Consider the following 25,651-nt stretch of genomic DNA (forward strand, 5'->3'; position numbering starts at 1 on the left):
AGTCCAGGCACAAAATAGACCAGACTGGAGGACAGACAGATTCCTATAGCACTACTGTGCATATAACCTTACTTGGTAACTTTGTATATTAGGCTTGCAAATATTATGCTGTACTAGTAAACATTACCATTTTACTATTACTATTTTAGTCTCAAAAAAATATCCCATCAAATTGTTTCTTAATTACAGTCGATCCTACAAACATCCACATTATGCATTTAAAAAATGACTTGGTTCTTTTTATTTTGTAGTTTACTTGTTTGTTTTTTCTAAGATCAGTGACTGAAATTGATGGATGTCTTTTTTTTTTCTTCTAAAAGTTAATTTAAACAAATGTAAAAGACAGTTTGAATGATATAAAATAATTGTCTTTTTGAGGCCAATTACTACAGTCAGTAATATAAAAGTGCCCATACACTAGTGTGATTTTGCCCAATTTCATCCGATTCCGACGTTTCGGACCGATAAATCGGATGAAAACTGACAAATCGCATGTGCTTACCATCAGATGCTCGGTCCCGTGAGCATCGGATCGGAGCCCCTAGATCGGAAGTACTGCACTATAGATATATGGGATCCTGCTGGCATGGCTGGAATCGTATACGATACATTTTTATGCAAAATGCCCGCATACGCTGTATCGTATGCGATCCTGCCATCAGGGAAGCTGCCGGGCGGTTCAAGGGAAATCTTATACGACTTCTTCCTCGGAGAAGTCGCATAAATGTATGGCCACCTTAACCTTTACGTAACACCAGCATACTGTATAATCATACATTCTGTACATGCAACAATAGGAGTTACCATGTATGCTCATCCCCAATAATTATAAAAAATAAATAGCCACACTCTAAGTTCTTACAGGACTGTGAAATAGACTGTTGCACATACAGTAGCAATAGAGAGAGTGATTATTTTTCATAGGCGTGTCTGAGGTAAGTGGTTTTCCCTTGAAAAGTAGAGACACAGAAAGCGATTGAGATCGTGTTCTTTGGCCTTTGGAATGTGGCAGATGCATCCTTACCTGGCATCAGCCTCACTGTAATATTCTCTCGCTACAATGTCTTCAAATAGCTCTCCGCCTGTGACCCTGAGAGACAGAGAGAAAAAAAGGCTGTTGAGAAATGGGTGGGGTAAAAAAAAAAAAAAAAAAGACAGCACAGCTAGAAGCCTAAGGGGAGCCTGTGGCAGAGCATTCCCTCTCTCTAAAAGACCTGCAGGCCAGGAAGGGTCAATTGGCGCTGTGTTAAGAGCAACTCTCAGAAACTGCAAGCTGACTGATAGCAGACACAGTGACTCAGACTAGGCATTAACTACCCATGAGGGACCCTTAACATTTCCAAGCAGACAAACAAACATAATATATCCCATTAGGAGGGAGGGTAGAAATGATTGAGGCTATCGCTGTAAACATGAAAGGTTTCTGGCTGATTTTCTTTTTTGTTGTTGAAATAAAACATATTTCAAAGTAGAAGTTCTGAATCTGTGTTAGACTAGCTCCTACTGTAATACGTACCGTATTTTTCGGACCATAAGACGCACTTTTTCTCCCCAAAAATGTGGGGGAAAAAGTATGTGCGTCTTATGGAGCGAATAAGCCGTTTGCAGGTAGCGGGTAGTGGCGGCGGCCGGCGGGTAGCAGAGGCTGGCGGGTAGCGGCGGGTCCTGGATGCTACTGCTGTGCCGTCATCAGCAGAGCGTCATGTAACTCCCCCGCTCCCTCATACCTCCTCCCTCCTGTCGGGTAGCGGCGGCCGGCGGGTAGCGTCGGGTCCTTGATGCTGCTGCTGCTTCTGTGCCGTCATAAGCAGAGCGGCCACATCTCAGCAGCAGAGCCGGTGTCAGGTGACTCCCCCACTCGCCCCCACCTCCTCCCTACCTCCTCCCTTCTCAGGAGACGCAGGGAACCACTGGTACTGTCAGTGTGTGTGTGTATGCTGTCTCTGATGTGTGTGTGTCTGTGTGTTCTGGCTCTGACAGAAGGCTGCACTGTATCGAGTCTGAGAAATCACAGAAATATCTCTTAGAAGTCAGAATATATTTTTTTCCAGTTTTCCTACTCTAAAAACTAGGTGCGTCTTATGGTCCGGTGCGTCTAATGGTCCGAAAAATACGGTATATTTTAAGCCACTGCATTCCACAAATGTATAAAGGCCAAATGCTTTTATATGGTCACGGCACTTTGATTATATATTTCTACAGTAAGAGGTACGGCATCCCACATTATACACAAGTCTTAAACAAAGGGAATTGCTCATATGAGGTGATATTTACAACAAGGTTTGTTTTACCCTATGCAAGATGTTCCTGAACGCGGTCCTTAAGGCACCCTAACGGTCCAGGTTTTAAAGGTTATTCATGGCTGAGCACAGATGGTTAAATCAAATTGACTGAGGTACTAACTAAGTCACTTGTGCCCAAACATGGTTATCCTTAAAACCTGGACCGTTAGCGTGCCTTGAGGACTGCGTTTGGAAACCTCTGCCCTACGCATTCCATGACAGAACACGTCCAAAATGTGACACGGGACATCCCTACTCTCCAAATAATAAAACATATCACACAGGATGTACTACATATATTCATACAGTACCATCTGACATATGTACTTCTCACTCAAGCATTTTGGGGAAGTATTTTTTTCTGTGTAAGAGTGCACATGTAAGCCTTAACATCAATTCAGATTTTGTAGTGTAGGTTTTGGATTGTACAGAACCACATGTAATAACCAAGTACGGCACCTTCTATCTACAATTATCACCAAAATGATGCAGATTATATGTTTTCTATGCATAATATACAGAAGTGTCCTCATACAGTATTGCAGCAGTTGCGCCAAACATTCCTTCTTGGCATGTCAGCTCCCGTGCAACAAGGCTTGGGCTAAGCGTAATTTTTGGTCAAATGTGTATCTTAATTGCAATGTGATGTGACGAAACTGCACTGATTGATTTGACACTTGTACATCTTTGTGGGACAGTCAGGTGTTTACATACCAAGTTCCATTGGGCTTCGTATACTAATTCAGTCACACACAGAGATATAAGTGTTGCATAACAGATTAATCAGTGCAGTCCCATGATGTGGTTGTAATTTACATTGCATTGTGATTAAGAAGCACATTCCAGCAGAAAAACATGAAAAAGACGTTTCACCGTTTAGCACAGCTCTTCGCACCAGGCATCTATAAAATTTTGTATGAAAACTTAATGTGGGCTGTATACGTGATACAAACCCTATAGTTTTATGGTCTACTTCTCCACAAGTGTGCTTAGAGCAAGACTGGATAAATCCCAGGAGCCAGGCAGCTAAAATTGGACAGCAGGCATTTTTCTCTTTTCTGGAGGTTTTTTATATACAGGATGCACCTTTTTCCTGGTTACTTAAAATTATTTGGCTCCTAGATTTGTCTGGCTGGCTCCCAGCTTCTATATAATATTGTCCAGCCCTTACTTACAGAGTATAATGCCTGGGCTTAAGAGTGATACATTAGGAACTATACGAAAACAGGAATGATCTGGTTGGTCTATAAATGACTCAATGCCCCTAGAAAAATTCAGAAAAAGAAAAAATAAGAATTTACTTACCGATAATTCTATTTCTCGGAGTCCGTAGTGGATGCTGGGGTTCCTGAAAGGACCATGGGGAATAGCGGCTCCGCAGGAGACAGGGCACAAAAGTAAAGCTTTCCGATCAGGTGGTGTGCACTGGCTCCTCCCCCTATGACCCTCCTCCAAGCCAGTTAGGTACTGTGCCCGGACGAGCGTACACAATAAGGGAGGAATTTTGAATCCCGGGTAAGACTCATACCAGCCACACCAATCACACCGTACAACTTGTGATCTAAAACCAGTTAACAGTATGATAACAGCGGAGCCTCTGAAAAGATGGCTCACAACAATAATAACCCGATTTTTGTAACTATGTACAAGTATTGCAGATAATCCGCACTTGGGATGGGCGCCCAGCATCCACTACGGACTCCGAGAAATAGAATTATCGGTAAGTAAATTCTTATTTTCTCTATCGTCCTAGTGGATGCTGGGGTTCCTGAAAGGACCATGGGGATTATACCAAAGCTCCCAAACGGGCGGGAGAGTGCGGATGACTCTGCAGCACCGAATGAGAGAACTCCAGGTCCTCCTTAGCCAGGGTATCAAATTTGTAGAATTTAGCAAACGTGTTTGCCCCTGACCAAGTAGCTGCTCGGCAAAGTTGTAAAGCCGAGACCCCTCGGGCAGCCGCCCAAGATGAGCCCACCTTCCTTGTGGAATGGGCATTTACATATTTTGGCTGTGGCAGGCCTGCCACAGAATGTGCAAGCTGAATTGTATTACACATCCAACTAGCAATAGTCTGCTTAGAAGCAAGAGCACCCAGTTTGTTGGGTGCATACAGGATAACAGCAAGTCAGTTTTCCTGACTCCAGCCGTCCTGGAACATATTTTCAGGGCCCTGACAACATCTAGCAACTTGGAGTCCTCCAAGTCCCTAGTAGGTGCAAGGCACCACAATAAGCTGGTTCAGGTGAAACACTGACACCACCTTAGGGAGAGAACTGGGGACGAGTCCGCAGCCCTGCCCTGTCCGAATGGACAAACAGATATGGGCTTTTTTGAGAAAAAACCACCAATTTGACACTCGCCTGGTCCAGGCCAGGGCCAAGAGCATGGTCACTGTTCATGTGAGATGCTTCAAATCCACAGATTTGACTGGTTTTAAACCAATGTGATTTGAGGAATCCCAGAACTACGTTGAGATCCGACAGTGCCACTGGAGGCACAAAAGGGGGTTGTATATGCAATACTCCCTTGACAAACTTCTGGACTTCAGGAACTGAAGCCAATTCTTTCTGGAAGAAAATCGACAGGGCCGAAATTTGAACCTTAATGGAACCCAATTTGAGGCCCATAGACACTCCTGTTTGCAGGAAATGCAGGAAACGACCGAGTTGAAATTTCTTTGTGGGGCCTTCCTGGCCTCACACCACGCAACATATTTTCGCCACATGTGGTGATAATGTTGTGCGGTCACCTCCTTTCTGGCTTTGACCAGGGTAGGAATGACCTCTTCCGGAATGCCTTTTTCCCTTAGGATCCGGCTTTCCACCGCCATGCCGACAAACGCAGCTGCGGTAAGTCTTGGAACAGACATGGTACTTGCTGAAGCAAGTCCCTTCTTAGCGGCAGAGGCCATAAGACCTCTGTTAGCATCACTTGAAGTTCCGGGTACCAAGTCCTTCTTGGCCAATCCGGAGCCATGAGTATAGTTCTTACTCCTCTACGTCTTATAATTCTCAGCACCTTAGGTATGAGAAGCAGAGGAGGGAACACATACACCGACTGGTACACCCACGGTGTTACCAGAACGTCCACAGCTATTGCCTGAGGGTCTCTTGACCTGGCGCAATACCTGTCCCGTTTTTTGTTCAGACGGGACGCCATCATGTCCACCTTTGGTATTTCCCAACGGTTTACAATCATGTGGAAAAAACTTCCAGATGAAGTTTCCACTCTCCCGGGTGGAGGTCGTGCCTGCTGAGGAAGTCTGCTTCCCAGTTTCCATTCCCGGGATGAAACACTGCTGACAGTGCTATCACATGATTTTCCGCCCAGCGAAAAGTCCTTGCAGTTTTTGCCATTGCCCTCCTGCTTCTTGTGTCGCCCTGTCTGTTTACGTGGGCGACTGCCGTGATGTTTTTCCCACTGGATCAATACCGGCTGACCTTGAAGCAGAGGTCTTGCTAAGCTTAGAGCATTATAAATTTACCCTTAGCTCCAGTATATTTATGTGGAGAAAAGTCTCCAGACTTGAACACACTCCCTGGAAATTTTTTCCTTGTGTGACTGCTCCCCAGCCTCTCGGGCTGGGCTCCGTGGTCACCAGCATCCAATCCTGAATGCCGAATCTGCGGCCCTCTAGAAGATGAGCACTCTATAACCACCACAGGAGAGACACCCTTGTCCTTGGATATAGGGTTATCCGCTGATGCATCTGAAGATGCGATCCGGGCCATTTGTCCAGCAGATCCCACTGAAAAGTTCTTGCGTGAAATCTGCCGAATGGAATTGCTTCGTAGGAAGCCACCATTTTTACCAGGACCCTTGTGCAATGATGCACTGTTTTTAGGAGGTTCCTGACTAGCTCGGATAACTCCCTGGCTTTCTCTTCCGGGAGAAACACCTTCTTCTGGACTGTGTCCAGAATCATCCCTAGGCACAGCAGACGTGTCGTCGGATCAGCTGCGATTTTGGAATATTTAGAATCCACCCGTGCTGTTGTAGCAGTATCCGAGATAGTGCTACTCCGTGGACTATGCCCTTATCAGGAGATCATCCAAGTAAGGGATACTTAAGACGCCTTTTCTTCGAAGAAGAATCATCATTTCGGCCATTACCTTGGTAAAGACCCGGGGTGCCGTGGACAATCCAAACGGCAGCGTCTGAAACTGATAGTGACAGTTCTGCACCACGAACCTGAGGTACCCTTAGTGAGAAGGGCAAATTTGGGACATAGAGGTAAGCATCCCTGATGTCCCGGGACACTATATAGTCCTCTTCTTCCTGGTTCGTTATCACTGCTCTGAGTGACTCCATCTTGATTTGAACCTTTGTAAGTGTTCAAAAATTTTTTTAGAATAAGTCTCACCTAGCCTTCTGGCTTCAGTACCACAATATAGTGTGGAATAATACCCCTTTTCTTGTAGTGGGAGGGGTAATTTAGTTATCACCTGCTGGGAATACAGCTTGTGAATTTTTTTCCATACTGCCTCCTTGTCGGAGGGAGACCTTGGTAAAGCAGACTTCAGGAGCCTGCGAAGGGGAAACGTCTCGACCTTCCAATCTGTACCCCTGGGATACTACTTGTAGGATCCAGGGGTCCTGTACGGTCTCAGCGCCATGCTGAGAACTTGTCAGAAGCGGTGGAACGCTTCTGTTCCTGGGAATGGGCTGCCTGCTGCAGTCTTCTTCCCTTTCCTCTATCCCTGGGCAGATATGATCTTATAGGGACGAGAGGACTGAGGCTGAAAAGACGGTGTCTTTTTCTGCAGAGATGTGACTTAGGGTAAAAAACGGTGGATTTTCCAGCAGTTGCCGTGGCCACCAGGTCCGATGGACCGACCCCAAATAACTCCTCTTCCTTTATACGGCAATACACCTTTGTGCCGTTTGGAATCTGCATCACCTGACCACTGTCGTGTCCATAACATCTTTTGGCAGTTATGGACATCGCATTTACTCATGATGCCAGAGTGCAAATATCCCTCTGTGCATCTCGCATATATAGAAATGCATCCTTTAAATGCTCTATAGTCAATAAAATACTGTCCCTGTCAAGGGTATCAATATTTTTAGTCAGGGAATCCGACCAAGCCACCCCAGCTCTGCACATCCAGGCTGAGGCGATCGCTGGTCGCAGTATAACACCAGTATGTGTGTATATACTTTTTATGATATTTTTCCAGCCTACTGTCAGCTGGTCCTTGAGGACGGCCCTATCTATAGACGGTACCGCCACTTGTTTTGATAAGCGTGTGAGCGCCTTATCCACCTTAAGGGGTGTTTCCCAACGCGCCCTAACTTCTGGCGGGAAAGGGTATACCGCCCATAATTTTCTATCGGGGGGAACCCACGCATCATCACACACTTTATTTAATTTATCTGATTCAGGAAAAACTATGGTAGTTTTTTCACATCCCACATAATACCCTCTTTTGTGGTACTTGTAGTATCAGAAATATGTAACACCTCCTTCATTGCCTTTAACGTGTGGCCCTAATAAGGAATACGTTTGTTTATTCACCGTCGACACTGGATTCAGTGTCCCTGTCTGTGTCTGTGTCGACCGACTAAAGTAAACGGGCGTTTTAAAACCCCTGACGGTGTTTTTGAGACGTCTGGACCGGTACTAATTGTTTGTCGGCCGTCTCATGTCGTCAACCGACCTTGCAGCGTGTTGACATTATCACGTAATTTCCTAAATAAGCCATCCATTCCGGTGTCGACTCCCTAGAGAGTGACATCACCATTACAGGCAATTGCTCCGCCTCCTCACCAACATCGTCCTCCTACATGTCGACACACACGTACCGACACACAGCACACACACAGGGAATGCTCTGATAGAGGACAGGACCCACTAGCCCTTTGGAGAGACAGAGGGAGAGTTTGCCAGCACACACCAAAAACGCTATAATTATATAGGGACAACCTTATATAAGTGTTTTCCCTTATAGCATCTTAATATATATAAGCATATCGCCAAATTAGTGCCCCCCCTCTCTGTTTTAACCCTGTTTCTGTAGTGCAGTGCAGGGGAGAGCCTGGGAGCCTTCCCTCCAGCCTTTCTGTGAGGGAAAATGGCGCTGTGTGCTGAGGAGATAGGCCCCGCCCCTTTTTCGGCGGCCTCGTCTCCCGCTCTTAACGGATTCTGGCAGGGATTAAATATCTCCATATAGCCTCCGGAGGCTATATGTGAGGTATTTTTAGCCAAAATAGGTATTCATTTGCCTCCCAGGGCGCCCCCCTCCCAGCGCCCTGCACCCTCAGTGACTGCCGTGTGAAGTGTGCTGAGAGGAAAATGGCGCACAGCTGCAGTGCTGTGCGCTACCTTTAGAAGACTGAGGAGTCTTCTGCCGCTGATTCTGGACCTCTTCTTACTTCAGCATCTGCAAGGGGGCCGGCGGCAAGGCTCCGGTGACCATCCAGGCTGTACCTGTGATCGTCCCTCTGGAGCTGATGTCCAGTAGCCAAGAAGCCAATCCATCCTGCACGCAGGTGAGTTCACTTCTTCTCCCCTCTGTCCCTCGTTGCAGTGATCCTGTTGCCAGCAGGACTCACTGTAAAGTAAAAAACCTAAGCTAAACTTTCTCTAAGCAGCTCTTTAGGAGAGCCACCTAGAATTGCACCCTTCTCGGCCGGGCACAAAAATCTAACTGGCTTGGAGGAGGGTCATAGGGGGAGGAGCCAGTGCACACCACCTGATCGGAAAGCTTTACTTTTGTGCCCTGTCTCCTGCGGAGCCGCTATTCCCCATGGTCCTTTCAGGAACCCCAGCATCCACTAGGACGATAGAGAAACTCTGTTATACCCCATTCACATCTCCAATGCCAGATCCAACCCGGGAATTGGAAACGGGTCCTTCCTGGGTGGGATCCGTCATTGGAGAGACTCCTACCCCTTTCGCTGGCTTCCAGACTTGGCAATATGCCGGTTCGGTTGCCATAGCGGTGGGGGGCACAGCCGGCAGTGGAGGCGGCGCTGGGAGATGAGCTCATCTCCGCTCCGCCTCTCCCTATCTAGTAAACGGGTCCCATCGACCCGGGAATCCGTTTATGCAGCCACTGACCCGGTATTCAACCAGGGAATAACACTGCTTATAACCCGGGTTGAATTACCGGGTCAGGCGACCCGGGAATTCGGACTTGACGCTTTCACACCGCACACTGACCCGTGCAGACCTGGCAATGTGCCGGGTCAATACTGGGTTATTTGTGCGGTGTGAAAGGGGTATAAGTGCACAAGGGCACTAGGTAAAAGCGTAGGCAACACCTAACTTCAACATAGCATTGACTAACATGCCCCAACGTTTCCCTGCGGCAAGGTAGACTATGTACAGTGGATAGAAAATGTTTCCGTATCCATATATTGTTATTTTCTTATATCATGGAAGCATGGACTTATTTGGGAAGTCTTTCCTTACTTTTACTCTGACCTTACTGATCAGGACAAAATAATATATTTAAAAAAAAAAACTAATAAGCAGACAATAATAAGATTTTAAACCTACCGGTAAATCTTTTTCTCCTAGTCCGTAGAGGATGCTGGGGACTCCGTAAGGACCATGGGGAATGGACGGGCTCCGCAGGAGACATGGGCACTAAAAAGAACTTTAGATATGGGTGTGCACTGGCTCCTTCCGCTATGCCCCTCCTCCAGACCTCAGTTAGAGAAACAGTGCCCAGAGGAGACGGACAGTACGAGGAAAGGATTATTGTTAATCTAAGGGCAAGATTCATACCAGCCCACACCATCCACACCGTATAACATGGATATACGAACCAGTCAACAGTATGAAACAAAACAGCATCAGCCCAAGACTGATCAATACTGTAACATAACCCTTATGTAAGCAGAAACTATATACAAGTCTTGCAGAATGCAGTCCGCACTGGGACGGGCGCCCAGCATCCTCTACGGACTAGGAGAAAAAGATTTACCGGTAGGTTTAAAATCTTATTTTCTCTTACATCCTAGAGGATGCTGGGGACTCCGTAAGGACCATGAGGATTATACCAAAGCTCCAAAACGGGAGGGATAGTGCAGATGACTCTGCAGCACCGATTGAGCAAACATGAGGTCCTCATCAGCCAGGGTATCAAACTTGTAGAACTTTGCAAAGGTGTTTGAACCCGACCAAGTCGCTGCTCGGCAAAGCTGTAATGCAGAGACACCTCGGGCAGCCGCCCAAGAGGAGCCCACCTTCCTAGCGGAATGGGCCTTTACCGAATTTGGTACCGGCAAACCAGCCGTAGAATGAGCCTGCTGAATCGTGTTACAGATCCAGCGAGCAATAGTCTGCTTAGAAGCAGGCGCGCCAACCTTGTTGGCTGCATACAGAACAAACAGAGCCTCTGTTTTCCTCACCCGAGCCGTTCTGGCAACATAAATTTTCAATGCCCTGACCACATCAAGGGACTCGGAATCGTCCAAGTCCCGCGTAGCCACAGGCACCACAATAGGTTGGTTCATATGAAAAGATGAAACCACCTTGGGCAAAAATTGAGGACGAGTCCGCAACTCCGCTCTATCCACATGGAAAATCAGATAGGGGCTTTTATGAGATAAAGCCGCCAATTCCGACACTCGCCTTGCTGATGCCAAGGTCAACAACATGACCACTTTCCAAGTGAGATACTTAAATTCCACCGTTTTAAGAGGCTCAAACCAGTGAGACTTGAAGAAACCGCAACACCACGTTAAGGTCCCAGGGCGCCACTGGAGGTACAAAAGGAGGCTGGATATGCAGCACTCCCTTCACAAAAGTCGGTATTTCCGGAAGAGAAGCCAATTCCTTCTGAAAGAAAATAGATAGGGACGAAATCTGAACCTTAATGGAGCCTAATTTTAGGCCCAAATTCACTCCAGTCTGTAGGAAGTGAAGGAAACGGGCCAGATGGAATTCTTCCAGAGGAGCATCCCTGGACTCACACCAAGAGACATACTTCCTCCAAATACGGTGATAATGTTTTGCTGTCACGTCCTTCCTAGCCTTTATCAGAGTAGGAATGACCTCATCCGGAATGCCCTTTTCCGCTAGGATCCGGCGTTCAACCGCCATGCCGTCAAACGCAGCCGCGGTAAGTCTTGGAACAGACAGGGCCCCTGTTGTAACAGGTCCTCTCTGAGAGGAAGAGGCCACGGATCTTCTGTGAGCATTTCCTGCAGATCCGGATACCAGGCCCTTCGAGGCCAATCTGGAACAATGAGAATTGTCTGTACTCCTCTTCGTCTTATGATTCTCAAGACCTTGGAGATGAGAGGAAGAGGAGGAAACACATAGACCGACTGGAACACCCACGGTGTCACCAGGGCATTTACTGCTACCGCCTGAGGGTCCCTTGACCTGGCGCAATACCTCTGTAGTTTTTTGTTGAGGCGTGACGCCATCATGTCTATCTGAGGCAGTCCCCACTGACTTGCAATCTCTGCGAAGACTTCCTGATGAAGTCCCCACTCTCCTGGATGTAGATCATGTCTGCTGAGGAAGTCTGCTTCCCAGTTGTCCACTCCCGGAATGAAGACTGCTGTCAGAGCGCTTACATGATTTTACGCCCAGCGAAGAATCCTGGTGGCTTCTGCCATTGCCACTCTGCTGTTTGTTCCGCCTTGGCGGTTTACATGAGCCACTGCGGTGATGTTGTCTGACTGAATCAGAACCGGTAGGTCGCGAAGCAAAGTCTCCGCTTGACGAAGGCCGTTGTATATGGCCCTTAATTCCAGTACGTTGATGTGAAGACAAGCCTCCTGGCTTGACCAGAGACCATGGAAGTTTCTTCTGTGTGTGACCGCTCCCCAACCTCGGAGGCTCGTGTCCGTGGTTATCAGAACCCAGTCCTGAATGCCGAACCTGCGACCCTCTAGAAGGTGACCACTTTGCAGCCACCACAGGAGAGATACCCTGGCCCTGGGGGACAGGCTGATCATCTGATGAATCTGTAGATGTGACCCGGACCACTTGTCCAGAAGGTCCCACTAAAAAGTCCTTGCATGGAACCTGCCGAACGGAATGGCCTCGTAAGACGCCACCATCTTTCCCAGAACTCGAGTGCAGTGATGCACAGACACCCTTTCTAGCTTCAAGAGGTCCCTGACCAAACTCATGAGTTCTTGGGCCTTTTCCATCGGGAGATAAACCATTTTCTGGTCTGTATCCAGAATCATGCCTAAGAAAGGCAAACGAGTCGTCGGAACCAACTGTGACTTCGGGATATTGAGAATCCAGCAGTGCTGCTGCAACACCCTCAGGGAAAGCGATACGCTTTTCAGTAACTGCTCTCTTGATCTCGCTTTTATTAGGAGATCGTTCAAGTACGGGATAATTGTGACACCTTGCTTGCGCAGGAGCACCATCATTTCCGCCATTACCTTGGTGAAAATCCTCGGGCCGTGGAAAGCCCAAACGGCAACGTCTGAAATTGGTAATGACAATCCTGTACAGCAAATCTCAGGAACGCCTGATGAGGCGGATATATGGGGACATGAAGGTATGCATCCTTTATGTCCAGGGACACCATAAAAACTCCCAACTTCCAGGCTGGCTATGACCACCCTGAGCGATTCCATCTTGAATTTGAACCTTTTTAAGTATAGGTTTAAGGATTTTAAATTTAAAATGGGTCTGACCGAACCGTACGGTTTCGGGACCACAAACAGGGTAATACCCCATCCCCTGCTGAAGCAGGGGAACCTTGACCACCACTTGTTGAAGACACAACTTTTGAATTGCATTTAAAATTATCTCCCTCTCTGGGGGAGAAGCCGGTAGGGCCGATTTAAAAACCCGGCGAGGAGGCACCTCTTCGAATTCCAGCTTGTAACCCTGGGAAACAATTTCTATTGCCCAGGGATCCACCTGTGAGTGAATCCAGACGTGGCTGAAAAGTCGAAGACGTGCCCCCACTGGGGCGGAATCCCTCAGCGGAGCCCCAGCGTCATGCGGTGGACTTTGTAGAGGCCAGGTAGGACTTCTGCTCCTGGGAACTAGCTGTGGCTGGCAGCTTTTTCTTAGGCTGTGAGGAAACATAAGGCAAAAAAGCTGAATTACCTGCCGTAGCTGTGGAAACTAGGTCCGTGAGACCTTCCCCAAACAATTCCTCACCCTTTTAAGGTAAAACCTCCATATGCCTCTTCGAGTCGGCATCACCCGTCCATTGTCGGGTCCATAGGGCTCGTCTAGCGGAAACCGCCATAGCGTTGGCTCTGGAACCCAGTAGGCCAACGTCTCTCTGAGCATCTCTCATATATAGGACAGCATGTTTAATATGACCCAGGGTCAATAAAATGGTTTCCTTATCCAGCGTATCTATATCAGCAGATAAGGTATCTGTCCACGCTGCTACCGCGCTACAAACCCAAGCCGACGCTATCGCTGGTCTGAGTAAGGTACCAGTATGTGTGTAAATTGACTTCAAGGTAGTCTCCTGCCTGCGATCAGCAGGATCCTTGAGGGTCGCCGTATCTTGAGATGGCAGCGCTACCTTTTTGGATAAGCGTGTCATCGCTTTGTCCACCCTTGGGGAGGATTCCCACCGAATCCTGTCCTTAGCCGGGAAAGGATATGTCATAAGAATCCTTTTGGGAATCTGCAGTTTTTTGTCTGGAGATTCCCAAGCCTTTTCAAATATCTTGTACAGTTCATGAGATGGGGGAAAGGTTAACTCAGGTTTCTTTTCCTTATACATATGTACCCTCGTGTCAGGGACAGAGGGGTCATCTGTGATATGCAACACATCTTTTATTGCAATAATCATATAATGAATACTTTTAGCCAATTTTGGCTGTAACTTTACATCATCGTAGTCGACACTGGAGTCAGAATCCGTGTCGGTATCAGTGTCTACTACTTGGGATAGTGGGCGCTTTTGAGACCCAGAAGGTCCCTGTGACATGGTGAAAGGCAGGGCTTGACCCCCTGTGCATTTCCTGGACTCTGCTTTGTCCAACCTTTTGTGTAATAAATTCACATTTGCATTTAAAAACATTCCACATATCCAACCAGTCAGGTGTTGGCGTTGCCGACGGAGACACCACACTCATTTGCTCCACCTCCTCCCTGGAAGAGCCTTCCGCTTCAGACATGCCGACACACGCGTACCGACACCCCACACACTCAGGGAATTCTCTATCTGGAGACAGTTACCCCACAAGGCACTTAGGAGAGACAGAGAGAGAGTATACCAGCACACACCCAGCGCCAATGACCCTGGAAAAAATACCCAGATAGCGCTTTTATTATATTATATTCACTGCGCCAAATTATGTGCCCCCCCCTTTCTTTAAAACCTTCTGTCACCGTGTTCAGCAGGGGAGAGTCCGGGGAGCCAGCTTCTCAGCGGTGTGCTGTGGAGAAAATGGTGCTGGTGAGTGCTGAGGGATCAAGCCCCGCCCCCTCAGCGATGGGCTTCGGTCCCGCTCGATCCTTTCAAAAAACTGGCGGGGGATCTCTAATATACAGCGCAGAGCCTATATATATATATATATATATATATATATATATATATATACTTTATTTGCCAGTCCCAGAGGTTTAAATTGCTGCCCAGGGCGCCCCCCCTGCGCCCTGCACCCTTACAGTGGCTGCCGTGTGTGTTTTGTGTGGGAGCAATGGCGCGCAGCGTTACCGCTGCGCGTTACCTCAGTGAAGATCTGAAGTCTTCTGCCGCCTCTGAAGTCTTCTTTCTTCTCATACTCACCCGGCTTCTATCTTCCGGCTCTGTGAGGAGGACGGCGGCGCGGCTCCGGGGCGAACAGCTAGGAGAGACCTGCGTTCCGACTCCCTCTGGAGCTAATGGTGTCCAGTTGCCTAAGAAGCAGAGCCTAGCATTTAAGTAGGTCTGCTTCTCTCCCCTCAGTCCCTCGATGCAGGGAGCCTGTTGCCAGCAGGCTCCCTGAAAATAAAAAACCTAACAAATTCTTTCTTTCAGGAAACTCAGGAGAGCTCCCTGTAATGCACCCAGTCTCCTCTGGGCACAGTATCAAACTGAGGTCTGGAGGAGGGGCATAGAGGGAGGAGCCAGTGCACACCCATATCTAAAGTTCTTTTTAGTGCCCATGTCTCCTGCGGAGCCCGTCTATTCCCCATGGTCCTTACGGAGTCCCCAGCATCCTCTAGGACGTAAGAGAAAATTGGTTACTTGGGTATTTATTTACTCCTCCTATTTTAATACTTGGGTAGAAGCACCATTAGCTGCAATTATAGCTGAGAAGTGTATTGGGAAGGGTCTCAGGCAAAGTATTCATCTAGACAATGCACTCATCATCCATTCTTCATTGCAACACTGTTAAGAGTTCCATTACGTTGAATGTGGGCCGTTGATGCACAGCAAGTTTCAAATCAAGATTGAAATCGGCGTTACTACTGATGTTTTTGTATTTACGTTGCACAAGTGTTGTATACTTTGGGTCAGTGTGCTGTTGAAATAGAATGCAACACAAATTCAAGGTTTCTTACACATTGCAGCAGATCTGTCTTATTTTGTGCCGTCATTTAGGCCCTTTCTTTAATAAAAATTCCAGTCCCTGGAGCAGAAAATCAACCCCAAAAGCATTACACTCAAGCTTTACAGAAAATATAACTGTACTGTAATGGTGTGCCGGGTACTGTATATATGCTAGCTTAGGTACAGTACCTGCATAGAATTGGGGTCCCTTGACGATGGGCTGTAAGCTGAAATATTTTGATTGAAATATTAACAAAATCCTCATGCTTTTATTTGCTAGATATACACAGAATTTAGTATATTACTGTAAGTGCTGATAACAAGTCTTTCTGTTTGTATGGCATTAATCATGCCACGCAGATGGTATTATGTACCATATGGGTAAAATTGAGAGCAGGCACATTTCTTTTCTACAGAAGATATAAGGCCAAACATAATGACCTGCAGCAAATGAGGAGATTACAGCCGCAGGATTTAAAGCAACAATTTTTTTAAAGAAAAAAACGAGCCAAACATATTGGCCACAGGGATCTTAAGGCGCCGAGCAGCATTAACATGGGGCCAAGCATGAGGCCAAAAGGTTGAATTAGTGGGTGTGGATCATAGGGTCGACCACACTTAGGTCGACAGTGGCTAGGTCGACCACTATTGGTCAAAAGTAACTAAGTAGACACCTAAAATAGGTCGACATGAGTAAGGTCGAGATGACAAAAGGTCGACATGAGGTTTTTTAAAGAAATTTATGTCGTTTTCTTAATAGAGTGACCGGCAACCCCAATTAGTGCACCGTGTCCCCTCGCATGGCCATGCTCAATGCGCTCAGCACAGGTTACCGTTCCCAATTGTAGTCCACATGGATTGTAAAGTATTTTTTTTTTAAATTAATTTTTTTTAAACTTCATGTCGACTTTTTGTCATGTCGACCTAGAAATCATGTCGACCAATAGTGGTCAACCTAATGCATGTCGACCTAAGTGTGGTCGACCTAGAGACCGGATACCGTAAGTAGTGACTACAACATGTCACTAAGTGACATTTCACGTATAGTACGTTATCTTAATTAAGGTTTTTATTTCTTCTGCCCTCTCATAACAGTGCATATTCGTTAAGTGCTCAATCTATAATAGATTCAACACTTCACAAATTTCCCATCCCTATCATGGAAATCTAACACTGTCAGAGCTTCCACGCGCACTGTGTTGCTTTTCGCTCATGGACGTTTTAGACAAATTCACAGTTTTGCCATGTTTCATTGGAATGGACTAAAAACTGTTTTAGGGCAGGGGATCTCAACTGGTGGTATGCCTAGCAAGCCCAGAAGGTACTGCAAAGCCATTACTGTTTCAAAACATGAGCTGGCCATGCGACCATCTGGGGTACCAAATGCTGGAGGGTGCCACCTGGTGGCAGATTCAGGGTAGGGCAGGTAGCAGCAAACACCTCTGATGTCTACTGGGTAGCCAGTAGAATCACGTTAACAAGTGGCGGTGTCCGTGATAATCCGCAGATCAGAAAAAAAATCTAGCAGTGTCCACCAAAGACAGTATAATAACCCGATTGGTCGTAATGCCTTGCTTTGTGCAACATTCCTCCCGAATCCCGCACCAGCGTTCTAAGAAGCAGGCTGGTGCACAGCACTGCACCAAGTGGCCTTCAGGCACCAATTATCCACACAGCAGTTGGTCACTTGTGGTTGTGGATGGTGGACTGGTGTATTTGACCTTGGAGTATCACTGTGCATGATAGCAGTCAGGCAAGGGAATCACTGGGGGAGTGGTAGGACAGTTATCTCATACTGCTACATACATTGCATGCAGAGGGTGAAATTATTGTGGAGTGGGCATAAAAGGGGAACATGGAAGAATCTGGCATAATTGGGGCATGTAGAGAAGTCTGAAGGCATAAAAGAGGGTTGTGGAAGAATTACAAAATTACAAAAGGAGCATGTGTCTAGCCTAAATAAGGCATGGTAGAGCAGTCTGAAGGCACAAATGGGGCATGTGGAGGAATCCGGTATAACAAGGGCATGTGGAGGAGTCTGAATAAACTGGACATACAAATGCTAGTTTTCCAGAGTCCAGGACCAATGTTCACGTGTTCATAAATTCACATCTCCTGCAAAGACGAAGTAGTCAGTTGTTGTTCCACAAGTGCCATCATGGTGGGGCAGGCTTGTATTTTATTTTTTCTTACAGGAGGACTACAAGCGCCAGCAGGCCCTTAATGTCCAAGCATTCTGGCACTTGTAGTTATCAGCTTTCATCCCCAGGGCTGGTTGTCCCTTCGAAAGGTTGGACCCAATTTGCTGGGCGAGGGTCCCGACTTTCCGAAGGAGTCCAGCCATGGGCTGACCAGTTTGGGGCTGGATAACGATATGGAAGGGGAACCCCACACTGTGTGCATCCTTTATATAGCATTATCCCCCCAGCTAGATCAGCCTAGTGCGGATTATTGTAAAATAGGGGGAACCCTGTGCCGTTTCTCACCCTCCCCCCCCCCCTTCCCCATTTTCCAAGGTCTGGGTTTGGGTACAGATTGGGGGAGGGACTACACATCCAGGAAGCAAGCTATTAGCAGTGTCTAGGAACCAGCAGTCATGAGCGGCTGTGGCGTTTTATTTAAACAGTGTCTACAATTTGGTAGTCAGCCTTAAGATTGGTCTATTTTCAAATGTTGACATTTTTTGCTGTGTCTATAATTAAATGGTGGTCATTTTCACCTTGTTGACAGTTCAACCTGTCTATATATTGTCTACATTACGTCCACATGAACATAATTTCCTTGTTTACATTTTGGCTGTCTTCATGTTCATTGCAGCCATATAGCCCATGTCGACATTTTGGTTGCCTAAATAATATACCTATCAACATTATGGTGTCTAAATTCTGATTGTCTAAGTAATATACCGCACCTGTAAGTGGTACTTGACCTAATCACACAGTGGTTATTTGGGACTCGCAAAAAAGTATATATATGTTTGAGAGCCATTGCTCTAGGAAATACTCAGTTATTGAAATCTTAAAACCTTTGCCATAATTAGTGGGGATCAGTATGAATGACCGATGGACGGGATGCCGGTGGTCCCGCCCATTATAATCCCGACAGTCCCCTGGAAGCCCCCTAACCAGCACCCTTTCCCTATCCTAACCCTCCCTTGTGGATGCCTAACCCTAACCCTCTCTGCATGGTGCCTAACCCTAACCTTCCCTGCTTGGTGCCTAACCCTAACCTCCTCATCTATGTGCCAAACCCTAACCCTCCCTCACTGGTCCCTAACCTTCCCTGCGCTTCCCCCTAACCCCCCTTCTTCAGCCTAAACCTAACCTCCCCCCACGTGGAAAGACGCAGGCGCGTCCCACTGTCCGGACTTTCGGGATGCCGGCAGTCGGTATTGTAACCAGCTAATTAAGTCCTTACTGAAATATTAAAGGGGTCATCACTTTTTGAAACCTATAAAGTTGGTGTAAAGATATGTGTACTTAGCAAGGATTGCCCTGATCCACCCAACTTTACCTGTCAGTCTGAGGAAACCTATGCTTTCCATGCTAACAGGCATCTTGGCTCATACACTTACCCACAAGCAAACATTGTAGTGTGACATCACAAAACAGCTTTTGCCATCTTGGAAAAAACTACCATCATGCAACATTTCTCAGAAACGCAAATCTGTACTACAGCCTTAACAACCAGTTACTAACTTTAATTGCTTAACTTACAACACCAGGCTGAAAGCAAATTGCTGATAGGCTGTTATGGTCCTAGGGAATATATCACTATGGATCACTATTGAGGCTGAAATAGTGATCTTCACAAATCTGCTATTGCTAAAAAAAATGTATGTGAAGAGCCACCCAGAAAGGAAAAAGATGCCCACCGATGCATTAGCAGAACTGCAATGCATACGCAAAAAATTAGCACTATTGACACTTGTGGCTGACCTCACCATACTAAAATCAATGAGAATGCAGTCGTACCGGGTGCCATATTTTAGCATGTAGCATTTGCAGATGATGTCAAAAACACGCCCTAACAATGACCATGATATGCCTGCATTTTCCCAACCACTCCCCAACAACGCCATGTTACCAGCCACAAATGCTCACTTCCTGTCAATTAAAAGGCGTACTCTTTACAATTATGCTGCATACGTAGTGTGATCGCACTGTACCCTTCACGCACGTGCAATGCATTTGCAGCGCATACGCAGCCTGTTGATAATCGCTCACTGTGTGCAAACGGTAGTGAATCAGGCCCTTAGCGCAAATTTGCAATTTTGAGCAATGTGACCTAAATGATCACTAAACACTGTAAAAACCACAAGTGTGCATTGTAAGTACATTAATCTATTACATGGGGGAGATGCATTAAACCTTCTAAAAGAAAAGTGGAAAAATTGCTCATAGCAAGCAATCCGCTTAAAGATATATTAAGCAAGTGCCTTCTATGAAATGATAACCGAGGGGTTGCTACTGGCAACTTATCAAACAGTCCTCTTTAGAAGGCTTGATACATCTGCCCCTCTGACTGTATAAATGGTTTAAAAGGATATTCTTGCAGAGTGCTGCACTACTATAGTGAGTAGGAACCAAAATACTTACAGGTCAAAAACAAGATAGTGAAAACCCTCTTCTGAAATACTTTCATGGAGGCGCACTGCAAAGAAGAAAAAAAATAATCTGTATGAGTGACTATATACATTAAAACATTGCCATTAAAATATTAATACTTCATTGACAAAGTAACTAGCACATTGAACTCCAGTAGCATCCTGTTAATGTAATATTCATATTATCAAATCTATGTTACAGCCCACAACTGTAAACCTCTTAAAAGAAAACTGCTTCACAACTGAAGATCTCAGAAAGTCTTTTCTTAATTTAATGTTATTTTTTGGCTGCTGCCTTATTATTAAAGACTTAATTTAAAAAAAGCACTAAGGATTAACGGATTACACAATGTATTTATAGTTGAAGAACTTGTGAGGACCACATTTGCAGTGATATCATGAAATTGGCAATGTGTTGCCCCAAATAGAGAGGCATGCATCTGAATGATCCAACCGGAATTTACAGCCTTGTTTTCAAGCATGTCCAAGAATATGGTCAGCCAATGACAGTGGGATCTGCCCTGTGTGATGTAGCCCTTTTGACACTCATGCATGTGAGAATTAAGTGGAAACATATCCTGTTGTACCAGCTCAAACTGCAGTTAATGGTTTCCAAAATTAAATGAATATGGACAACCCTGAGTGATAACAACTGCCTGGCTGCTTAGTTCTAATATAATAAAAGAGTAAGGGTAGTAAAGCAGAGCGTAAAATGTAGAGGAAAAATAGAAGAGAGGATAAAAGGTAAAATTCTAGAGTTCAAATGGGGATAAAGATTCTGCTTTATATAAGAAACGATTAGTCATACAGGGCCAAATTCAGATGTGGTTGTAGTTGCTATCATTGCTTCTTCCTTTGAAGCAGCAGTTATAGCAATGTATGGTTATGCTGGAGTTGGCATTTATTACAAGCAGCCGCCTCCTGCAGCAATAGAGATCTGACCTGCGTGGGATCACTCAGTCACCATCGGTCGGCTTACGGCACCCACTGTGCCGCTCAAGCTGTCCGTCACAGAGGCCAGGAAATCACTGTTTAAGAACGACAGAGATCCCTGACCTCTTCCCTCCCCGTAAACAGCAGCAACACACGTCTGTTTTCACAAATGGAGGATGTCTCCACCCCCTCCTCCATACGGTAGCAGACTGTCAATCACCGTCAGTCTGCAGTCGTACTGCGTCTTGCGTAACAGAGCCCATTCGCACACGCACAGCAGTGGCCCAGTGCATGTGTAGTTTAATTTGCCAGAGTGACAAATTATGACATGTGAAGAACGGACTTCATGCTAAAGGAAGATTTAAGGAAACCTTTATGGGCTTGTTACCCACTGTGCTTATGTAATAAAAATAATAATAATTTTATTTATATAACGCTCTTTCTCCAATAGTACTCGAGTCACTTAACAGAACTAACATAATACAGTACAGAAACAATGAAGAACAGAAATGCTTTAAAAAAAAAAATACAGAGAGCCTGGAGATAGTAAAGGGACAATTATGGAAATGCTTGAGTAAACCGGAAAGTCTTGAGTTCATTTCTGACTGCAGCGTGAAGTGAGTTCCATAGAGTTGGAGCCACAAGGCTAAAAGCTCGACCCCCAGATGAATTACATTCTAGGTACTGCTAATAGTCCTTTATCTACAGGTCGCAGTAATCAAGTGGGGCAGTATGGAATCAGAAGCTGCTTCAGGTACCTTGGGCCCTGGTCATATAGTGCTTTGAAAGTCAGCAAGCCACTCTTGAAGATGATTCGCCATTTTACCGGCAACCAGTGGAGGGAGTAGAGAATGGGTGTTATATGGTTGGAATGGGGCTGGTTAATTAACAGCCTGGCAGCTGCATTTTGTATAAGCTGTAAGCGGAGCATTTATTTTGCTGGAAGACCACTGCAGTAGTCTAATCAAGAGGATACAAATGCATGTATGACTTTTGGCAGATCTTCAGAGGGAACTAAGTGCTTGATTCTTGCTAATGTGCTCCCGATATATCGTTCCGAAACAGTGGATCGGATGATATATTGTATACATCGGCAATTGTGTACACACTATATCGTTAACGATGCGTGCTCCCACGGGTTACTAATGAGGTACAATATCTCTAGTTTTCAACTTGAAATCTAAAGATATTGTATGAGATAGCATTGTGGGTGCATGCCGTCACTGAGGAGACACAAACTATATAGTTCAGTGTGTATGAACGATATTGTTTGCAGGGGATCTTGCACGATGTCACCGACATCGGCAAGTGTGTACCCAGCCTAAGTGTCAAAACACCATCTAGGACAATGCCAAGATTACGCACACGATCAGCGGTTTGCAATTCTGAATCCCCAAGTATAAGTCCAGTTTGTTGGCTATGCTGCAGCTTTGACCTTTGATGTTGCAGTCCTATCATAAGGACCTCCGTTTTATCCGGATTCAGTCGCAGCCAACTGGCACTCATCCACTCCTGGAGATCAGCTAGACAGCCATTTAAGATTGTTATTGGGTTCTCAGTACCCAAAGCAGGGGACAGGTACAGCTGTGTATCATCTGCATAGCAGTGATAGACCAGGCCATGGCGTCTGATTTTCACCCAGTGGTAGCATGTACACAGCAAATAGCATGGGTGATAGTATAGAACCCTGTGGGACACCAAATGGCAGTGGCACTGGTGATGATGAGTGTATTTCAGATGAGACTCTGTGACCCGCCAGAGAAAAATTATTTGAACCAGCTAAGGACTGTGCCGTCCAGTCCACAGAAATTTTTCAGGCGCATGCATGTAAGCATAGTAACATAGTTAATGAGGTTGAAAAAAGACAAGTTGTCCAACGAGTTCAATCTATATTTTTGATCCTATACTATTCTCCATAAAGCCATAGATTTACCCATAAATCTATGGCTATATGCCATAGATTTATATAGCGTAATTAATACTGTATATCATGCCTGGGTGCCATATAATGGAAGGTAGTACTTATGTAATCAGGATGAGACTCTGCCACATCCTTTATTTTCATCTATATACATGTAGAGTATATGCCCTGGGTTGGTGGTCCAGGACCAATTCAAATTATTAATGGTCAATATAATAGGCAAAACCAGTGCTGGTGGCTGCCAGTCATAAAATATGTGGCCAAACAGAAGCAAATCTTGTCCCTCACCACACAACTGACTCTAAGGATGACATATAAACGCGATCTACTTAATGTCATATTTCTTTCTAAATTTCTCAATAAGAAATTTTTGGCCTAGGGGTGCCGTAAAAAAAAATCTGATATTCTAGGGCGCCGTGATTCAAAAAAGTTTGGAAACCACTGCACTAGCGTGTTCTTTCATTATTATTTTTTTGTATATACATCACTGGATGACATCATTGGAAAAATTTGGAGATTTGTGAATCCATTATCAACAATAGTACAATTTATTGGTTGGGACAATCTTTAGCGCCTGTATGAGCAATCATTTCTTTCAAGTCCCAGTGCCAGTGTCCAAGGTGCTGATGCATTGTTCTAATGCAGCATTGGCAATACAATTAAGAGGTATAAAACTGTGTTTCGGGATGAATGGGTCTATTTGACCCAATTTGAGTATAGGTCTATATGTACATATCTGTAGGCCAATAAAGTCATGTGAGTCAGATGATTTCCTGCTCCAGCTCAAGTGTTACCCTCTGTTCTATAAGAAATCAGAATAATTAATATACAGAGAAGCTAGTAGGGTACAAACCACTGGTATAGACAGATTTATTGTTGTTTTATCGCCACTGAACTTAACAATACATAAGCCAAAGTATATATATTGGATAAAAAAGTATTTAGAATGCAGATCTGTAGTTTCATCTAGCATCAAATAAAGTAAGCAAGTTTGACTTGACAGCAGAATTCTACAAAAGTAGAATTCGGCATTGAAAACCATACGAAAAAAAACTATTATGTAAATACAATTGAACTTTGGCATCTTACAAGCATAACACATCTAATGCTGCATTAGATGAGATACTTTCAATTGGAATATACAGGATATATACCGGGTGTCAGTATCCAGACCGTGGCATCCCGGGAGCGAGTCCCCTCACGGGCTTGCTGCGCATAGGGCCCAATGGCAAGCAAAGCTCGCCATAGGTTATATTCCCACTTGAGTGGTAGCATGGACCCACCATCCAAGTGGGAATAAGGGGCTGCGGTCGGGATTCTGGCGTCGGGAACATGAAAGACGGGATCCTGACAGGCGGTATATTAACAGCATACCTTTCAATCAACAAAATACCGATATTCTGCAAAACCCTGCACACCAGAATAACTGGAATAGCAGCGCTAGGTTAAACATTAAAACTTCTCTTTGAAAAAGTTACTATTATTGCATTTTGTAAATAGACATTATATTTAGCTTCCCTTTTAGATCTTTACTCTTATATAAATTGAAATACATTTTGAACACCTATAAGAGATGCAACTACTTCTTATTAAATCTGTGGAGATATCAGACTATTACTTGTAACAAGTCCCAGCGACCAGAGTATTAATGCTATGCAGCCGTGACTACTGTAGCTATTTAGCAAGCCATCCATTATTGAGGGTGTCACCTAAAAGGTGTAATCAACATCCAAAGTAGCTAGTAATTGCTAAACAAGATAATTACCTAGCAGGGAAGCCATCACCTATCTAATCTAACACTTGTTTTCTCAATATCAGTACCAGCCTAACTCTATTGTGTACCAATGTAGCACATCAAGGTTGATATATAATCACAGCTAATGGAAATATCTCTCTTTCACACTGACTGGTTGCAGATGACGAGAGCTGCAATTTAAACACACGATCAGCATTCAGATGCTTAAAATAGCCATACACTGAGATTATGGGCCAGATGTCACGAAGTCCGAGTTGGCTGGAGGTGCGAGTTCCTGGCCGTACTTGGAAGTTTGTTGTTTTTAAAACGCCAATCATTTACAAGGCAAAAAAAAATTCAGAGTTCAGCCGGGAAACTGTACCTCCGGCCAACTCGGACTTCAAGACATCCGGCCCTAACTGTCCAACCGTCCAACACGCTGGTTGGAATGAAAATCTGGTGATAGATGGAAGCAAATTACAATTGACCATTTGCTCCCAAACACTGGGAAATGGCCAAAAATGGTTGATGCAAATTGGTTAAATCCTTTTTATTTAATCAACTTGTCTGAATGACTGTTTTCATCAGCTTTATGGAATTTAGAAGCAAATATACAATTTTCATTTGCTCCCATACATTATCAGATTTTCGTTCCAAGCAACAAATTGGTTGGTTGGAAGGTATGTGGCCAGGTTTACTTCTTTAATCTACATCCTATCCTTCATAATAGGTACA

At 45.3% G+C, this 25,651-nt stretch overlaps 1 protein-coding gene across 29 annotated transcripts in view; it reads right to left on the bottom strand.

Moving 5' to 3' along the window:
• The window catches only part of CAMK2G (calcium/calmodulin dependent protein kinase II gamma), a 711,799-nt gene that overhangs the window by 175,147 nt on the left and 511,001 nt on the right, over positions 1–25,651 (bottom strand). For all 29 annotated transcript variants that reach the window (XM_063961352.1, XM_063961379.1, XM_063961360.1 and 26 more), the window contains exons 4-5: positions 20,320–20,374; positions 1,025–1,090 (exon numbers count right to left, since the gene is read on the bottom strand). In XM_063961352.1, the coding sequence (XP_063817422.1) occupies positions 1,025–1,090; positions 20,320–20,374 (121 nt within the window). The remainder of the gene's footprint in view (positions 1–1,024; positions 1,091–20,319; positions 20,375–25,651) is intronic.

Source organism: Pseudophryne corroboree, chromosome 3 (assembly GCF_028390025.1).
Source record: "Pseudophryne corroboree isolate aPseCor3 chromosome 3, aPseCor3.hap2, whole genome shotgun sequence".
In the NCBI taxonomy this organism is placed as follows: Eukaryota; Metazoa; Chordata; class Amphibia; order Anura; family Myobatrachidae; genus Pseudophryne; species Pseudophryne corroboree.